The 19,720-nt window shown below is 41.3% G+C and overlaps 1 protein-coding gene across 1 annotated transcript in view; it reads right to left on the reverse strand.

The window, feature by feature from the left end:
• NCKAP1 (NCK associated protein 1) overlaps window positions 1–19,720 on the reverse strand; it is a 124,633-nt gene that overhangs the window by 22,395 nt on the left and 82,518 nt on the right. The window contains exons 17-23 of the mRNA XM_061557018.1: window positions 16,502–16,634; window positions 15,146–15,265; window positions 12,744–12,883; window positions 12,080–12,211; window positions 10,689–10,907; window positions 9,592–9,725; window positions 6,185–6,282 (exon numbers count right to left, since the gene is read on the reverse strand). Coding sequence (XP_061413002.1) covers window positions 6,185–6,282; window positions 9,592–9,725; window positions 10,689–10,907; window positions 12,080–12,211; window positions 12,744–12,883; window positions 15,146–15,265; window positions 16,502–16,634 — 976 coding nt within the window. The remainder of the gene's footprint in view (window positions 1–6,184; window positions 6,283–9,591; window positions 9,726–10,688; window positions 10,908–12,079; window positions 12,212–12,743; window positions 12,884–15,145; window positions 15,266–16,501; window positions 16,635–19,720) is intronic.

Here is a 19,720-nt window from a genome sequence, read left to right on the forward strand (position 1 = left end):
ACACCATCCAGAAAGTAGAATAATCATGGCTTTGGAATAAAAATGAGCAGTTCATTTGTTTCTCTTTACACTTTTATATCTAGCTTATGACCACACTGCAACTCTCCAATTGCCAGCAAGCCCTTGAGATATATGAATCAACATCGAACTACACTTTTTAATGTATTTTACCACGTAAGGCCCACTGGCAAATACAGCTCTTTTTCAGAAGCGACCTGGCCACAAATAATAAGCTCAACGAAGTACCCTATCGTGTGTAAATGTATAGCAACCAAATATTCTGAATGTGGAGGGAAGAAATGTAGGATCCAGAGAAAAATCGACACGACCACAGGGGGAACATGCAAACTCCAAATATAGAGCAAGCATCAGGGTCAGGATCAAACCCACGCACTCCTGTATAACTAGCAAGGTAGTTAACATCTCGCCACCAGCCATGATCTATCCACTGCTGGATAAAGGGCTCCTCATAATTCCACTGTTCTTTATTAACCCTCTATGTCACACTCCATCTCGCTCCTGCACAAAAGCTGATCTATCTCAATGCTCCAATGGACAGGTGGTCATTGTCTCGAGCAAACTGCCTCCTTTAGTTGCCATTCAATCACCACATCTCTTCAATTGGCCCACATTCCTTCTAGTAATATGTGTTCTGTCCAAGCCCACGAACTTGACATTAGTTCTATCGACTCTGTTCTCCGATTCACCAGTCTTTCTTTCTGCCTCACTATAATTCCCAGCATGCATCTGTCCATACATCTTTACTTCTTTGCCGGGCAATGGTGGCGCATGCCTGTAATCCAGCATCGGTTGGTGGATTGCACAAATTTTGCTAAACTCCCTCCTTGGTGGCATCAAGGTGCCATACCCTGGCTCGCCAGGGGAAGGCAGTACAGCAAATGGAATAATCACCACCTGTTTCCATCTGTAAGGGGTAAGTGTTGAGGATTATCTCCAGGTGCTCCGGTTTCCTTCCACTTGTATAAACACTCATTCATTGGCTGACAACATCTTAACATAAAAACCCAACGCAGGACCCTCCTGAAAATGAATCCTATGATTGAGTGTGGCTATCCTGGAAAAAAATATTATATTATCACATCGTTTTCGATTGATGACAAAGCTGGTAAGAGACAATTATTGAAAAGTTTGTCTTTAGGCACACCGGGGTATGTTGCTATTCAGTATAAAATCCAGTTTAATGATACATACATAGTGTTAGGATAAACAAGTATATTAATGACACAATACAAAGGCGAGTTCATGCAGGCTTCACGCTTCAATATTCACAGAGTGGAGTTTCCCAATATATAATACGAGTTAATTAAATGTCTTCCCAGGCAAAAGTTTTCAATAAATATAATTAAGCTAATATGATTTGTTACAACTTTTATCTACGATCAGACACGAATAACTACTCCAAAAATGTGCATTTTTTCGCAAAAAATGTATTGACGAATTGATTCAACTTATTAGATTTTAAGACGTACCCATCGGAAACTGCTCAATTTAAAGATTACATTTTTATCTATTTATTAGAAAAAACAAAAATGAATGAACTTAATACTCTATCAGCGGAAGCTCCAATTTTTTTACCGTTTTCGAATTATTTAGATTTAAACATTAAAAAAATGTGGATTTGCTTAGTTCAAAACCGGTTTAATCAGAAATATCTCAAAAACAATAAAATATAGAACATTAGTTCTCACTTTAATGTAATTTGCCGTTTAACGCTCTATCAGTTGAAAAAACTGCAGTGTTATATTTTGAACGGTTTCTGAATGACACGCACAAACATGTTTATGGGGCACTCAAATCGAGATTTGGGGGCCTTCAAATGAAAAATCTCGATTTTCTGATTTTTTGTTGTTGTTTCTGTCATAAAAGCTACCTATGTACCAAATTTCAGCTTTCTACCTTGTCGGGAAGTACCCGAGAGGTTTTTGAGAGATACATACAGATTAAGGTCTTTATTTATATAAATGAGGAAGGGATGCATGAAAGTGTGAGGTTTTAAGCAACTTACTTATTCAAATAAATGTTAGAGACACCTCTGAAGCCAAGATGAGATCCACTTCAAACATTATTTATAATTACATTGGTGCACTCTCAATCCTAAATATAAAAAACAAAGTCATCACTAAAATGTAAATAGCAAGACGTTCTTACAAACCGTTTGCGTAACGAGAACATTTTACATTTACACCTGCGCTGGTACCAGCAGCAGTTTATTAGTCGCAAAAAAAGCAAATCAACAACCACTTTCCCGTGGTGTGCATTAAGAGCTCACACCACCGTTGACATGTGGGGAAAAAACCCCCCACCAACAGGTTCAGGATCTATCTATTGCCCGCTTCACACGACGCATTTTGGTCCACACCCAAATTCGCTTGGCGCTTACGGGAACCGATCGGCGTGTGTACAGGCAGCAGCTTTTGCCAACGCGCGGGGCTCTCCACACGGCACTGCGGCTGCTGCTGCTGCTGCTATTGGGCAAGCGCGGCTGGGCCCGCATCTGAAGTCCTTAGGTCAAAACGTGACGCAGTGCGTCCAAAGCCGAGCACGGGTCACCCGAGATGGATGATGAGACTTTGGTGGAGCGGCAACTCTGCTTTGTGCTCAAATGCCATCCGTTGTGTGCGTGCGGCGAGGCCGTGGCATTGTCATTTCCTAAGGTGTTCTCACATTATGGTAGGTTAAGCAGAGTGGCAGCCTCAGCTTTGTGGTATAACACATTTGAAATGCTATCCTGTAACCTTTAAACAATGAACGCACTTCGTTAATGTTGGCACCGCAGCACACGCTGTACCTTTCTGAGATTGCTTTTTGTGTCATACGATATTACATTTTTTTTTACAGTTTTTCTTTCAGGGTCCAATTGACTGCGATTGAAACCCTAAAAATGTCTACAGCTGTCATGCGCTAGTCTGGCTCTGATGCTTTTCTGCCATACGCCCATACCGCATTCACACACATTACTGCCCCTGCAGATGTGCGATGAGAATAAGAACTCAACTCTCTCCCTGCTCAATTAGGTATCAGGCAGTAGTAATCTCCACTGGTGGCCAGAGTTGGTGGTATAAAATTACCACATTGCTGTGATGGGAGTCTAAACGACGACTGCTATTTACTTCCAAAAACAAGGTGCTTATTTTATCGACCTTGAGGGATACTGAGCTCTAAGGTCGACCCCTGATTGCGAGTCAAGCCCTCTGCTAAAGTGTAAACATTTGAAGCCAACGCCACCATGATGCATCTCCGATCTTTGTATTCGGGCTAAAGGTTACTGCCGAGCAATGTTTAAGTTTTAAAAGCACCGCTGAGCATTGTTTAGGCTGTGCATGGACAAAAAAAACCAGCTTAGCAATTTATTACACTGTGTTTATATGCAATGGGAACTAATGATAAACTAAAGAGTGGGAGCAATTCATAGAGGTTGTTTTTGTTAGTTTGGGACCTTCTGTAACGTAAACAACCTTGGATAATTTGCACTGGATATGGTCAAGGCATCTAGACACAATGTGGCACAGCCAAGGAGGGTTGCCAAGTCTGATAAAAAAAACGCCTTCGATGCGAGTCAATGTTACGTGAACAAATATGAATAAAAAAATATATTTTATAAAAACAAGTTTAATTCTCTGGAGATGTTCCGACTTTTCCTTGAATTTTAAGATGCTGTCTCTCTCCAAAAGGAATACAATCACAGCACAATATTGATTACTGCTAAAGCCGAGTGTCTCGCTCATTATGCGAGTGTTGGGTGGCACTCATATTCATTGCCTGACCTGAGCCAATGGTGAAAATTCCATATTTCTGTGGAAGGCCAGTTTCTTTATTGGACAAATACTATTATTTTCCAACAGTTATGCTCATTTTGTTGATTTCAGATGAATGCTGGACTAAGTCGACCCCCACATGGACTTTAAACTGTACGACTAACGCAGCAAATATCATCATCAGCCATGATCAATCCACTGCTGGATGATGGTCTTCGAAAGCTGTCGCCATCCCTCAGTCAGCCGATGCAACAATCCACCCAGATCCTTCGCATGGACCAACATTATCGCTCGGTTACTCATATTCTGCTGTGTTTTCCAGTTGTGTCCCTCCATAAGATATATCTGGTTGTTGCACAAATATGAATGAACAAGTCAATCCCTTTAAGGTACTCACTGAGATGATGATATCATATTGTTTGTAATGATATGTTGTACACGGCTACGTGATGTTGTATACAGGTGCTATGAAGAAGGACCATTGTTTGAAACGTCGCCTTGTGATATGTTTTCTTCCTTTTAGGGCCACATCTGTTTTTGGATGAATGTGTTGGGACTTTTTCTTTGTTATTTGTGGTGTGACAACAGCAGCAGCAGTCTGCCTCACAACCGTCTACTGGGTGGTGTCGCACTACTACTTTGGTAAGTGAATGTTTAAGAACCCTCCATGCTCCCTTTGTGTGATATTTCCCCAAACACCAGGGTGCATGGTGTGACGTCAAAGTGAATGTTACCCTGCACAGAGTGAGCAATTTGACAACGACGACGAGTAAGTAATTAATCACGCAAGAAGGAAAATGTGACGACAACAAAAGACCCCATCATCACTTAACTTGTTCGGGTAAATGTGAACCTGTGCAGGAATACTTCGTACCAGGGCGTAAGGACAGCGTGACCAAACATTATAAGGACAAAATGTTATGAATATAAAAACTCTAGAGAGCTACGTGTACTTGTGAAATTGTGTTTTAAGGACATGCACATCGCTAAGCCTGACAAGATGTAAAATATTAAGGTGATGACGTTCACAGTAATGTGAAGTCCACTAGAGTTAATCATTGCTTAAGCCAGGGAGCCCATTTTAATACAGACTTTGCCAAGGAGAGATATGGGGAGAAGATACGTGGCACAAAATCGCTCGAATAAAAATACAATGTACAAAAAATTAAAGTGTAAAACTAAGATTGTAAATTATGAGACCTCCTTTGCCAGTAGCAAGATATAGTAACAGGTTTTTACCATCTTATCTGACAACAAAACTGACACCTTTATACAAGGGATCATGTTTGCATTAACCACAACACTTGCAGTCAAAATGCAAACAAAAAGACAACTCTGATAATGTATGTAGTTGCCAGATAAAAGGGCAAAAACCTATTAATATAAGATTGTAAATGTAATTAATTAAATATTATCACCTTTTATATATATCAATTTAAAAAGTCATAATATAACCCGATCTAATCAAAACCACACGCATTGCTTGTCATATTAACATATGTAGAGTGTTGGGAGAGTTTTCTCAGAAGCCTGAACACCAGTGGAGCAGGGCTATCAGGAGACCTCGGCAGTGTTTCACGATTCTCTGCAGAACTCGTTTCATTTTTCTGGAAAACACCGCATTTCTCAAGAGGTGCTGAAAGCTCGCTGCTAACGCTGTAACTGCAGTCCCGCTGAGCCAGTTATTTCACACAGCACTTGACCTGAAAACAAGCACTGGGCATGACCATGTCAAAACAAAGTTATAAGTAGAATTCCCCATGAAGTTTTTAAGAAGCCTCAAAGCGTTTAAAAGCCTCAAGCGTTTAAAAGGCAAATTGTTTTTATTGATTGAAGTCGTCGTAGTATTAGCATCATCGGTGCGCCAAAATAAAATGCCATACACATCGGGTGACATAAAATAAATAACAATAAAAAAAGTGAATTTTACAGGATACGACCCAGAGGCTTGTGTAACAGTACTGAATTGAGACTGTACCACTAGGCTCATAGGTTCACGTTCTCCAGTGTAGCGAGTTAATAGTCTGAAAGCATGATCACCAAAATGTGGCCACGTCTGAGCTTCAAGAAATTAAAATATAAACACACTGCTGCATTCACATGCAGTCAATATCATTTTCTAGGACACAAAGGAGCACCACCTGTGCAGTGTTAACATGCTCTAATACAATGTGTGTGCACGTGATGGAAGAAAAGCTCTTTCACATTCAACATGCAAAATTCAACACGAAAAATGGCACACGATTGATAGAGTAGAGATTCTAAATAAATTTGAAAACATAAAACCCGTTAAATGAAATAGAATGTTACACCGACACGGTGAGTGATAATGGTGACAGCTCAGCGTTGGATTTACCTGGGAGTGTTTAAGCAATGCGAGCTGACACACGTCCATTGTAAGTACCCACCTTGAGTTCAGTGACCTGGGAAGAGATGTGCCACATCAGGTTCTCATTCAGGAACTTGATGCCATAGGGTCCCATCAGGTCAGCCAAGGCACGCATCTCTGTGTACAGAAGCATACACGTGCACCTCTCTACATTAGAATACACAAAGCCACAGGAAATGCTCAAAGGGAATGTGTTGATGTTTTCCAAAACGGTCTCACCGTGGCCACAATTCATCACCATCATCATCATCGGACTTGCATGTCCACTGCTATATGAAGGCCTCGCTGTGTCGTCGCCATCTCTCATGGTCATGTGATGCCCCAATTCGCATCTCGTGTTCATGGGCCATCATCCTTTCTAGTGAAGAGTCCTCCCCAAGACAACTTATTATTCGTTTTAAATTTTTAATAATGATAACATAAATTCCATTTATTTCCCAGGAAAAGATCACTGAGAGTCAGGAGGTCCCTAAAGGATGTTTGGCCAAATCCATGAATGAGTGTTTGGCATGTGAGAGGACACCAGATTTACTGGAGAAAACCCAGGCAGACTTGGAGGTAACGGCCAACGCTCTGCAAAAAATAGATTCTTATCTTTGCATCGCAAAGTAGTGCGCCGAGTGCTGCATCCATTGTAAGGTGTGATGAGAACGATGTATTTACCATGTATGTTTTTGGTCTCATAATGTAACACACTGGATACATTTGCACAACGCAAATGTTCATACATTGCCGCATGCATGTAGCCATCCACTGGTAGAGGACGTCAGTCAGACGGGCACCTCGATGGTGAATTATCATCAACACGTTCAAGTGACGGTGTCAGGGGCGTGCGTCGGGCGTGAGAGTGCCACGGTGCGGAAAGAGGAATAGAGACAGGGGTTTTGTGTTGAGGTGGAATTGAAAAATAAAGTGTACGCACTCAGCATCCTTTAGCGCAATAAGAAGTACGGAAATCACGTAGAATTAATCAAGCAAAGGAGGGGGGTGATAGTTTCGGACCCAGGAACACACAACCCTATTTTTCCCACAAGCTCTATTATTTGTCGAACAAGGTTTTGCCCAACACGGCATTTCCCAGGAACGTAACCCCCACACATTCTACGAGGTCTGCCTGTTGAACTATTTAAAAATAATTACGCACAATGAAAAATTAGCTTCACGAACATTTCTGCCGAACAAAAGCCAAATGCAACACATTGGCTTGACCACGTTTACTTTGTCGGCATATTTAATGGATAGGCCAATCAGTTTTAAGGGCAGTGCATACATTCTAAAAGCATATATGTTTCCATGTTTTACCACAAGTGTGGTTCATGCAGACCTGATGCCTTGCAATAGGTGTCTACGTGGTGGTTGAGCATCTTAACACCTCCTGTTTTTTATACCAGAAAGGGTAAAGTATTTTTTTTTTTATAATTCAATGCCTGAACAACATGTTCAAGAGCAATCATTTTAAGAATCCTTTCTGCTCACCCTGAGTGAAAAAGGGAGACAATCCTGCGAATGGAAATGCACTCGGTGGAATGCAACTTGAATAACCATCGTCATCATTTTGCTTCACTAAGCCATTTCATCCACTGACCGCTGAAACTGTGCAATGTAAGGTTTGTCATTATTTCATGTAAAGTTTAGATTCGTGGCTACAAGATACATTATCGCGTGTAAGTACCGCCTCTGTAAAAACTGTTAAAATATATATATACACAGCACAATTATGGATGACCACTTCCGTACAGCTGCCAACACGCCATCGCTTACCATCCACACGTGCGTGTGAGATGTGAAACCTGTGTACATTACGCCCCACAGGGACTACAGACCTCTCCCGGTCCTACATAAACAAACCTTCGCTGCAAACCAATGCATGCTAAATTGCCTTTGGTAAAACATCATTCATTCTTGGAATCTGTATCAGCAGGTGGTTGTAACGAAGCTATGTTTTGAAGCAAAAGAATTATACAAATCCTCACGGAAAATGTACACTTACACAAGCTACAGGGTGTCCAATGAGATATCATCCATTATTAATCAATTATTAATTTGACAGAAGTTTGAGCTGGGTCAATATAACTGCACATGCACACACTTGGCATGATGCTGTTATGATATACATTTAAACCTTTCTTATGTCTGCCTCAGCGTTGAAAATTGCACCTCATATTGTGATATGAGGCTGTCTAAGGTGTTCACCAATGGGATTGTTTATCATTATTTGTTACGTGTTGTTGAAGATCACTTACGTTATTTTTTTTTCAAAACACGTTATTATTCACATAATCGCAAGAATTCGAGCATGCAGTACAAACTGCTGCCTAATTATGCATGTTTAAAAATGGATGATGCCTTTGTGTACACCTTGCACATTTATATACCATTATACAAATACACGAAAAAAGCACAGAACTGGACGATTCCACACCTCGGGTTAGTATGGTTGCCTGCGTACGGTGCGAGAGACGTTCAACATACATACATTTACATCTGTACTCCAAAGCTATTCATGAGAGGCGTTCAAGGATACTACAACAAAGAATGAATGAATTAGTGATGGCTGGGGCATGTGGGGACACTATTGACAATGTATAATTCCATGCATGGTATTGGTGATGCATTAAATAACTCAATATGGAACTCGGTAACAATAACCAGCATTCCCATATGCCTTTAATTTAAAGTTTCCAGTTCTTCCCCTGCAATCCACACCTTTTGCAAATAAAAGGAATTTAACTCTAGTTTACTGTTTTTTTCACACAGAAATTATGACAAAAATAAGAAAACAAATACGACAAGGAAAAAATATATGCATGACATTTCTGAGATGAATACCGTTAATATTGTACAAAGTTCTCAGTTGCTGATACAGTTGGATGTCATGTTAAAATCTCTGACATTTTCTTTTTTTTTAAAGTCCTCTCTATTTCATACACATGCCCTGCTGGCATGTTTTTTGTACATTGGCTCGCCCTGTGATCAAATTAAATCCTAACTATCCACATGGAAACACATAACGGTTGATCTGTATGTCATGCAGCTGCTTTTGGCTACATTGGAGTAAGTGTACAGTGAATGCCAACGCAACATTCTCCGACTTTACACAATTACCACTTGGCAAGCTTTCAAAACTGAAATTATAAAACAATTCTCCAATCGTGGCTTCATTGCCATTATACTTGTATTAATACCCTTTCTTCAGTCGAGCATTGGTGCAATGGTTAATGCATTGCACATTGGATCTGTTGAATGCTCATACAGCGGGTGCCTATGAACCTTTCAATGTTCAATTGGCACAGACGGAACATATGTCAGCTGGAAGCAGCGCACAATACATTTGAAAAATATTGTTCTCAAACGTTATTTTTCTACACGCAAACAACGCGTCATGTGATTTCACTCAGTGTCTGGCGCTACTGTGGAGCTGCTCACCTGTGATGTCAGTATACTCTTCTGCATTGAAGGGAAGGTCGTGGTTCTCAGAGGGCAGGTTGATGAACGACTTCATTGAAGGCGAGAATGCGATGAGACCGTTGCTGGCCTGCCTCAGCAGGGCCTCCAGGTACCTGTGAGACATGTCCAAGACAGGGCGGAGAAGGGATATTTACAGTCTAGGATGTTTCATGTGGTTTTTTTTTTCCTCCGAAAAATCTTCAGCGAAAAAAAAGATTAAAGTCGAAGTGTCTCCGTTCTCAAATGAGTAGCTGTTGTCTCTTCTTGTGCCCCTTAGACAGCAGAGGAAATTCCACATTCCCATGGTGGGGGACAATCTAACCATCACGTGGCCACAGTTGGCTTTCCATGAAGTGGTACTTGTTTTATTAGCTGGAAAGGAAGATGGGTCAGGTGACCACGTGCCATATCCAAACTCGCCCATATCTAGCATGGAATCTACTTAATTAAGCTAAAATAATTGTAATGTTGGAAAAATAAACACTGCACATGGTGAAAACTAAAATAGTCATTGGAATGGATACATACACTTGCATATATATACTTTTTTGCCATCTCACTATGTTCAAAACAAAATGTTGGTGCACATGGCATCTTTGGAGTAAAAACTATAGGCCATTGTGATGCCTCCTAACTGTAGGCGCGAAGTACGAGTGTGCAAGCATACATAAATAAGATATTCACAATATTGTTTATAAAATGGATGCAACACATAAGAAAGGTAGTCCCTTTAAAATAAACATACCTACCTCATGACGAGGATGAACATGAACATCCTTTATAATAATTGTAATAATCGAATTTAGGGCAAAGCAAATGAGGTAGAAGCAAGTAACGCGCGATGATTTACAGCGAATCATAACAACTCCCAATTGCGCAGCTTTTCCAACTAAACATAGAGCAATTTTAATTTGAGTTAGTTGAGTAGTTTCTCCCATTTCCTCATGGAAACACAGTCAATGTAACTGTACGGTTTTTTTTGCTTTCAAACTATATTCACTTTTAAAAAAGCTGCACCCATTGGCCAACCGCAGAAAGCCTCTCTCGCGGGCATGTGCAGAATCCTATGCACCTACCAGTTGCTATAGAGAGAGGTGATGGTGGGCTCTCCGTGGCTGTCCATAGGCTGAGTCTGCTGCAGGAGCACATTGTTGAAGACCCGAGTGATATCAATGTGAACAAAGTCCTCTAGCCCCTGCAGCACAGACATGTAGGCCTTGACACTGTTCAGGAGCTCTGAGGGCTTGTTAATGTCCTGTGTCGTCTGGTTGTACATGGTCATTCCCACAATGGACCTGCAATAATACAAAAAAAAACAATCACAATGTTTGTCCTCGATCTAGGAAAGCCTTACCGAGTCTCAAAAATGTGTAAGAAGGGTCAATCATGGAGTGTTTGGCGAATACCTTATTGAGTATTCTGATACACAAGATGATACCAATGCATTCAGAAAAAAAATAATGCACGTGACGAAATAAAACTCGAAAACGGACAATAGGAAGTAGCGAAGTGGCTCAGAGGTCAGAGCGTTGAGCCAGCACCATTGAGAGCATGGGTTTGAATCCAGGCAGCGGCCTGTGATTGAATCAGGTTCTCAAGTGCAGTGAGTTGATGTTCTTAGCCCAGTCACCAATGACTGCACACACAAAAACTCCGAGATTTCCAAATCGATTCTTCATCTCACGGCATAATGTCAATAGAACATTTGAATTACATTGGGGGACCAATATGTATAAAAGTTATATACAATGAGATTACTTAGATACATACTGACCACCTGAGAGTCCTACAGGTTGTGAGTCTCGCCTCAATAACACAAGTAGCCTTCCCCAGTCCTGCACAATCACAACATAAGCTGCATGTGTCACCAATACCAGCCCAACTTACCACAATACTACAATTTAATACTTTTATTACAATTCATTTTTTTAAAAATTCCCCCAATTTTATTGCAATTGTGCTATTGAAATCATGTGATGAGACAAATCAATCCATTCAGATCTCTCGCAAAACAGTGCAACTTCTCGTGTTAGAGAATGGCCAATGGAACTGGATATCACAGAGCTACCTCTGACAATTGCAGATCCTTCAAGCGCTTTCGGGAGGTTTTTTTCCTTGTTGTTGAGGACTTTAGATATTTATTTTTTGCCAATAAAATAATTGTGGGCACACAGGTGAAGATAAGTGTAAGGAAAGACACATTTTATATTTCTGCCGCATTTGAATTGAGACACCGCAGCAAAGGGCATGCTTGAAATGTGTGGTCTACTGCTCTATTTCTCCTCCACCGGTGGCATCTACGTCTTAAAGAAACACCATGGACGTGCCCCTAGTGAGCTAAGTTAATGAGCACAAAGCGTTTAAGCTCGTTCATCGTGAAGCACGAGGCAGTGGACAAACAAACCGTTGAGTGCACAGGCCACATAGGCCGCAATTTGACGGGTGTGGAGGCAGGCCTTGTCCTTACTTGGTGAAGCGGGCTTCCAAGTGGCTGGTGAGGTACTCCTTGGGCGTGAAGGTGTGCTCCCATATCTGAAAGGTCGGCACGTAGTTGATGGCGACGCACAGTTCAGCCAAGGCTGTGTGCAGCTTGTCCATGCTGCGGTCACGTGACAACAAAAAGTAATTTGTAAAATGGTCATAAAGAGTGGGGGAATGCCGCAAATGCAAATTAGTGCAACCTCTCAGCATACTCAAAATTTAGTGTGTAAAAGTACATCATGCCATAATAATAATGAAGCTGTGTTGAATGCATATGAAATCACAAAGGGCTGATTAAATATAGGTTTTTTTTTATCTCATAATTAAACAGAAAGCTGATAATGAATGGACATCTTTTGCGAGTACCCAACGTCGGGGCTACTTTCATTGCGGCGAATGATGGAGTCTCCAGCTGGGTGGTGCTCTGGTCAGAGTTCTCATCTGACAACCTGAAGGTCGGATATTAACTGAACCCATCAAAAACATTGCTTTTTATTTCATTTAATCTTGACTGCTGCAAGTGGTCTCAAACAGTCCAACATCCACCGAGGCTATCACCACAATGGTTGAGAGTGGGGACCCAGGTTCTGTGAAGAGTGGGACGACCGGACATCGAGAGGGCAGTGAGGGCATTAGGTGGGCACTCTCACCTGGTGATGATGAGGCGGTCCTTGCGCATGCTTTCCACCCCTGGCTTCTCCTTCTCCGGCTCGTTCTTCTTGGCCGCCTGCTTCTTGGCTTTCTTGGTCACAGCCTGGCTAATGGTCTTGGCCGAATGCTTTGGCAGCAGCTGACGGACCAGTGGACAGAAGAAACGGGGAACAAATGAGAACAAGGAAAGCCAGTTCATCAAGGGGTTGATTGAAGATATTCACAAGCGTGCATGGTCAAGGAATGTCGGCAAAAAACCACTGCCAGAAACAAAAACCCCAGTGGAATATGTGGGATTCAGTCACTGAATCCAACTCGCACTTGAAATCTGCTTTAAGTAATCTCGCGAACCTGACGAGAGCAATGGCCGTCAGTTTCGGGGAGTGATATTTGGATGTTAACGACAGCAATCGACACCAGGTAAATAATGTTCACAACCTTTAAAATCGCAAGTGCTCAAAAATGTTTCCCAAATGCATTGAAATGTCAACTTGCTAAATTCATATATCTGGAAGAGAAAATAACATACTTTTGAGACCAACATAGGCATTATAATTACAAATTTATTCCATGTTCCCATCAGACCACATTCACGGTCACTGGCATTTCGTTGGACAGATACTGAAGCTCGTCTATACAGAATAACAGTGGAGCAGTCAGGAAATACCAAAAAATGAAAATTGGTTCCTGAAATATATATTTTTTTAAGATGCTGTGCTTCAGCAAAAATAACAGAATGTTTCCCGTAAAGTAATTTTTAAAACGTACCTGCTATTAAGGCAATTAAATAAAGTAATTGGGGTGTGCAAAATGAACATTTCTCAAATTATTTGCCCGAGATCGTTCGTAGCAGCGTCTGTGCTATTTATACGCGGATTTAAATGATTTCTCTTCCAAGGGTTAGGGTACGCAAAACTCACAGCATCCAGCATACCGCAGGCCCAAGTGAGTGGAGAGAGATGCGGAGATAGGACACGCGTGTGGTGCTTTGCCTTGCAAGAAATCATCGGCGTAACGTGAACAGTGAGGTGGCTCCGAGCGTGTAACCACACAGTGTATTTATAGCACTGCTGTTTTATAAGAGTGCATTTCAATTCATGTTTTTTTTTTATAAATTCAAACAATGTTACTCAAATCAAAAAAGTTACAAGCCAACAAAAAAGAATGACTGGATGTGAAATAACTCTTACGTTTTTCTCTTGGTGTGGTGAAACCTTTCCCATAAGTTCGGTTTTTGGACACAGTATTGACATGTCTACAATGTTACTCAAAACAAAAAAGTTACAAGCCAACAAAAAGAATGACTGGATGTGAAATAACTCTTACGTTTCTCTTGGTCTTGGTGTGGTGAAACCTTTCCCATAAGTTCGGTTTTTGGACACAGTATTGACATGTCTACAATTCAATTGCCCTGAAATATTACATTTTGCCAAGCAATAGTTTAAATCAAATGCTTGTAAAATACTGGCTTGCTTTGTTGTCTATAAAGCCAACTTACTACATGTAATAATTTTGTTTGAATCTCAACTGAAAGAATTTTCATTTAACGCACTACAATAAACTCCTAATACGCCTATTGACAATCAGTTGTGGTCAATTTTCTCTCCTGATCCATGACCATATTTCTGGGCTTCATCCATTGCCTTTGGCTGTGCTGTGAGCCAGCTTCCTAACCCCTTCTGAACTTTTCGTGGGGGTACCCATAAGCGACAGCTTGCTGTGACAAGCTGTTTAATTGGGCCTCGATAGGCTGGGCTGTCTTACAAGGCCTTGGTCTGTCGATTGCCAAAAACGCATGGCCAGCACTCAGTAATTCTTGAGAAGCAGTGCAGCTGGGGGCCTTGCTCCAGGGTGGGTTAGACATACAATGCACAAGAATGTATGCTCAATGACACTGCCCCCACCCCCCATGTTAGAGATGCATCCTCCCATTCCCTTTCCCTGTTCCCATCTGCATCCGCCACTATAACAAAACGATTCCACAATTGGAACCTCATCTGGTCCAACACCATGTGAGACTAGGCTCTAAGGAAAGCTGTCTCGGGTGTGGACCAATCAACTGCAAGGACAGTGCACATTATCAGAGTTGTTTTTTGTTTGTAAAAAGGTGTCAGTTTTGTTGCCAGATAGAAGGGTAAAAAACCAATTATCAAAACGATTCCAGTTAGGTGCCATGTAACTCACTTCAAAACACCCCCACACCATATACGTTCTATTGATTATCTCACCACTTTTTAAACACTGTCCATTCTGGCAAGTATTTAGGAATGTGGGCTGCTAACAAAGGTGAGAGCAGGGCCCCATTCTCATTTGAAATGTGAACGCTAATGTTTCCGAGTGCAGTCTTCGAGGGCCTTATCGGGTGCTTAGACTAGTCGATGAATTGTAACAAATGTCTGACCTGGTTGCTCAGGGCGCACTGCTCAGCACAGATGTCCGTGATGAGGTTCCTTGCCTGCTTGGCCATCTCTTCCAGGAACACATTGCAGATGGAGAGGCTGCGGTCTCCGATGTGATGTCGCTGCATCATTCAAATTGCAAAACATAAAACACATTACAAATATAAACACAAAGCCAATTACAGTTTTTGTTGTTAATATCCTAATCAGGAAATGACTTTGCCTATCATCTCTCCAGGTGGATACAAACAATACCACTTCATGGAAAGTTATGGAGACTGGCTCCTACACTAGGAATGTATCATTTCCACCCCTGACATTTAACAGAGCATTGCAACAGAGATGAGTGGCACTCCATTACTTGTTTGAGACACTTTGGGCTCAAGTCATGTAGATATTTTATTCTCCAATCCACAAAAAAAGTGATGGCCATTAAAATTTTTTTTTATCGGAATTCATGAATGCCTGCCTAAGCAGGACATGTCGCTTTAATCAATAACTTTTTCTTTGACTGGCGCATGTTCTTTCGTCCATGTGTTCCTCCTTCCTTTCCCTCCGTGTAATTTCAAGAATGCACCTGTCTGTGCTTCTTTGCACACATTTAAACTTTTGTTCACTTTTCTTTGTGAATATCCAAGTTTCAGTTCCATGTCACATCAGATCAATTACACTGATGAACACATTATTATTATTTCGGCAGGTTAGCATGCTGCTTTCTATTATTAAGTTACGTTTTCCTAAAGCACTTGAACCTCTTCTCACCTGCATCAACTGCCCTAGGAAGATACTTTCTGGTGGTTTTTTCGATTGTGTCCCCCCCCAAGAAATATATTCTATCATTTCATGAAATATATTTTGAGCCCTCCTTTGCTGCCTTTTCTATTAATATGTTCAATAATTTGGTGAAGTTCATTACCATTGGTTGTTAACACGTCTATGCCATCAACAACACTGATAATTTCTCCATTCATGTTTATGATTTTTGCTTCTGATTTTTAGCCCCGAGCCAGTGGTGGAAATTCCACATTCCCATTGTAGTCTATCCATCTAGCTGACTTGCCCACAAAGTGGTACTCATTTCATGGACCACAGAGAGATGATGGGCTGAGTCAACCACACAACTAGGATTTGAAGCCGCAACTTTCCGATTGCCAGCCACTCGTACCACTGAGCCACCTTGCCGGCTATTACCACAGAAACAAATCCAACAGTAGCCTATGGAGGTCATACGAGTCCATCTCAACGAAAGTGAATGACCATCCCTCAGTGGGATCTCTCATGAAGATGTATCAAGATGCCTGCGTGAGCCGAGTGAGTGATCGGTGGCGGCGCGTGATGTTGAGCGACGACGCACTTACCTCCTCCGGGCACAGCTCGTGCGTGCAGCTCATGAAGTGTGAGCACGCCAACGGGAAGGCGATGGAGAAACGCGATTGGGATGGGATCTCCAGGCACTGCTGGAACATCCGCTCGAAGGGGCGGTTGTAAAAGCTGGCGGGGAGACAGAGGCCCGCGAGGCGCATCAGTCCAGATCCGTAGCCGGTATCGTTCGCCTGCGTTTTACACCGGTCGGCACCGACCGGCGGAAATTCGTGGTATTTCTTTAGGCTTCTCTCAAATGTTACGGTTCACATTCTCTGAAAGATTTAAAGGGCGTTTGTTGTTTTCATTTTTTTCCCATTTTCATTCAACATCGGTGAACGGCAGTTCGTGGGATTTCTTTTGACTCAAAACTTTCCGTAAACATATACTCAGAGATTTAAAGGCCGCCCTTTGTTTTCGTTGTCTTTTTTTTTTACTCAAGTACAATGAATTCTGTTTTGGTAGCCATGTCTTAATGGCTACTCCTACGTGACCAAACCCAACTGCACCCATTTCTGCTCCCAAGCCTTATGAGAAAAACACATTTTCTTGCTTTTATCCTTTTTATTTGTGACTGAGAAAATGTGAAATAAGTAACCCCTTGAAAGCAACATTTTAAAAAGTGCTAATTTTATAACTTCCTGGAATGTTTTTCCCCTGAAGTAAATGTGTGCCCAACTCCGAGATCATATTTGGACTTCATATGGAGTGTTCATTGAGCTTGACACGTGGCAGAAATTTATTTTAGAAACATATCACGACAGCACAAGGTAGTGATAGACTTAAAGCTTCAAATCAAGATTAAAGTTATCCTCCAGACATGTAATAATGGCTCGTGCACCTAAAGATAAGTGAAAACGATCAGCCGGTAACATGATACCAGATAATTCTCATACTTGTCTAGATTTCAATCAAGCCGTGTTTGGTCATTAAGCAAATTTTATTTAGACTTGTCAGGCGATGAGACTAGTATGGCACCAGCCCTCAAAAGCACAATCCACAAGAAGAGTGACTTTAGCACAAATATAACAAACACCTTTAAAAAGCATACTTTTGATAACTTCATTTAAAACGAAACACCCAAGACGTAGTATAAAAAAGGTAAAACACTTTCAAAAGTGCGAAAAAAGGCCTCCCAGAATGTTAATCTGTGTGTCTGAACATCAGCTGTACTCTGGAAGTGTATTGCTTAACTGTTCACCGCTTTACAGGCAGAGTACACGTAGAGCACCCCCCCCCTACCTACTACATGTGTCTGAGAGGGCGATTCGACCTGGTGCAGTCATGTACAACTGTGTCCCAGCACAAACCTATACAATCCCCACCGTGGATGCGGGGACACACACACACACAATTAAAACATTCACACCTACTCCAGTTCTCTGAACGACCATCCGTACTATAGTTCCTTATGTCGATAGCCACTTTACATTACATATCGGCCACAGAGAAAGGCTTTGGGGGATTAGAAACTAAAAAGTTATTTCAGACAATTTTTTGATGACAACTGGCAAAGCAGCATTTTTTCTAGACCGTTTTAAAAACTCAGAATGGGGAATTGTTTCTGCACCCCTGGTTTTAGAAAGAAGAAATTGTATTAGATTGCCTTCGCAGCAACTCCATACACAAACCCTTTAGGTATCCATCCTTTGTCACACTTTGATAGGGACACATTTTTCAGAATTTATCAATTTCTTCATTAACAAAAATACAACCAAGTTATGAGAGAATTTGAACTGTCGTAATTAGAATTGCGCAATAGGCCCAATTATGACGTTTAGGCAAAAACCACGGTGGTGATCACAATTATTTAAACTATTGGATCAAATTTCGATTTAAAGCTTTCGTGACTGCAGGGATTCATCTTCTTGGTTCTTTCGGTAAAGTCACGTAGAAGGGAAGTAATAAAATAATAAAAATAAAACACAATAAAATAATTCTCACGACGTTTCGGCCACAATGCAAGGACTCTGTCGCCTCGACGGACCTGGTTTTCACCTGAGGACGGCTGCTTGCGTTGTGGCCGAAACGTCGTGAGAATTATTTTATTGTGTTTTATTTTTATTATTTTATTACTTCCCTTCTACGTGACTTTACCGAAAGAACCAAGAAGATATTGGATCAAATACAAGGTTTCTTCCCATTAATATTTTCTGAAAATCCAAACAGTGTGGAGCGGGACTGTTTAATGTATAGAAGCTGTATGCATTATAGCCTTTATAGGTAAATGTCGTATGACTGGTTTGTGTTACATTTGTCCCAGTGCAACAACAAAAAAACCTATCCGGCCGTACAGGGCTTGACGACTTGATCTGATTAAATGCCGTGTCATTCAAACCCTTACCAAAAAGTGTTACGTTAGACCTCAGGCAAATCAGCCACAACTAATTTATGGCATTGCTCTGGATAAAGTTTTCTTTACTGTAACAAAGGTCTGCTCTGTTTCATTACTGCTTGAGCCAAGGGGGGGGGGGGGGGGCTGGGGGAAATAGCTCTACCTTCTACAGGCAATTTTCAAATTATTAGCACCCAACCTTAGCCTGCTGCTCAATTTAACTGTCAAATCCAATCGGCTCTTTTGTATGTTACAGCTGGCTGGATCAGCTTTCGTATGCTCTTGCCATGGGTGCTCATTAACACCAACTTGGGAGTTACACAGAATGTAAACACGAGAGTGCAAAACTGTGAGGTCTGAGCTGGGTACAAAACACAGTTGCATTATTGGAAAAATGCCACCCTGCCACTGTCCAACGGGCAGCCGTGATACCAATACCCCTCAGGCTCGCTTGATTGCAGGGACAAGTTCACCAGCGTAATGTGTGTTAAAACATTTATTGGAATTGCGAGGGACAATTTTCCAGTGACTGAACCCTTAAAATTTGAGCTGTTGCAAAAAAAAATAATGTTTTCAACATGTTTTTTAATGTGCATTTTATAAGCGGAAATTCTTTGTGGAGTCTCTGTATCCTTAATTACTTTTGGAGTAAAACAATAACTACGAAGCCACTTAAATGAAGGGTCTAACACTGTATAGCATCCATAATACAGGTCTTTTTTTTTGGGGGGGGGGGTTAGATTGCGTCAATATAAATGTGTCCTTAAACCCGCCACCACCCGGCACAGCCAATTAGTAAGGGTTGTCACGTAAACAGAACATGCGAATTCGTTACAATCTGAATACAACGTTTCGCCAGTAATTACAACTAGCATCATCA

This window comes from Lethenteron reissneri, chromosome 23 (assembly GCF_015708825.2).
Source record: "Lethenteron reissneri isolate LAM-NWPU_2019-01 chromosome 23, ASM1570882v1, whole genome shotgun sequence".
NCBI lineage: Eukaryota > Metazoa > Chordata > Hyperoartia > Petromyzontiformes > Petromyzontidae > Lethenteron > Lethenteron reissneri.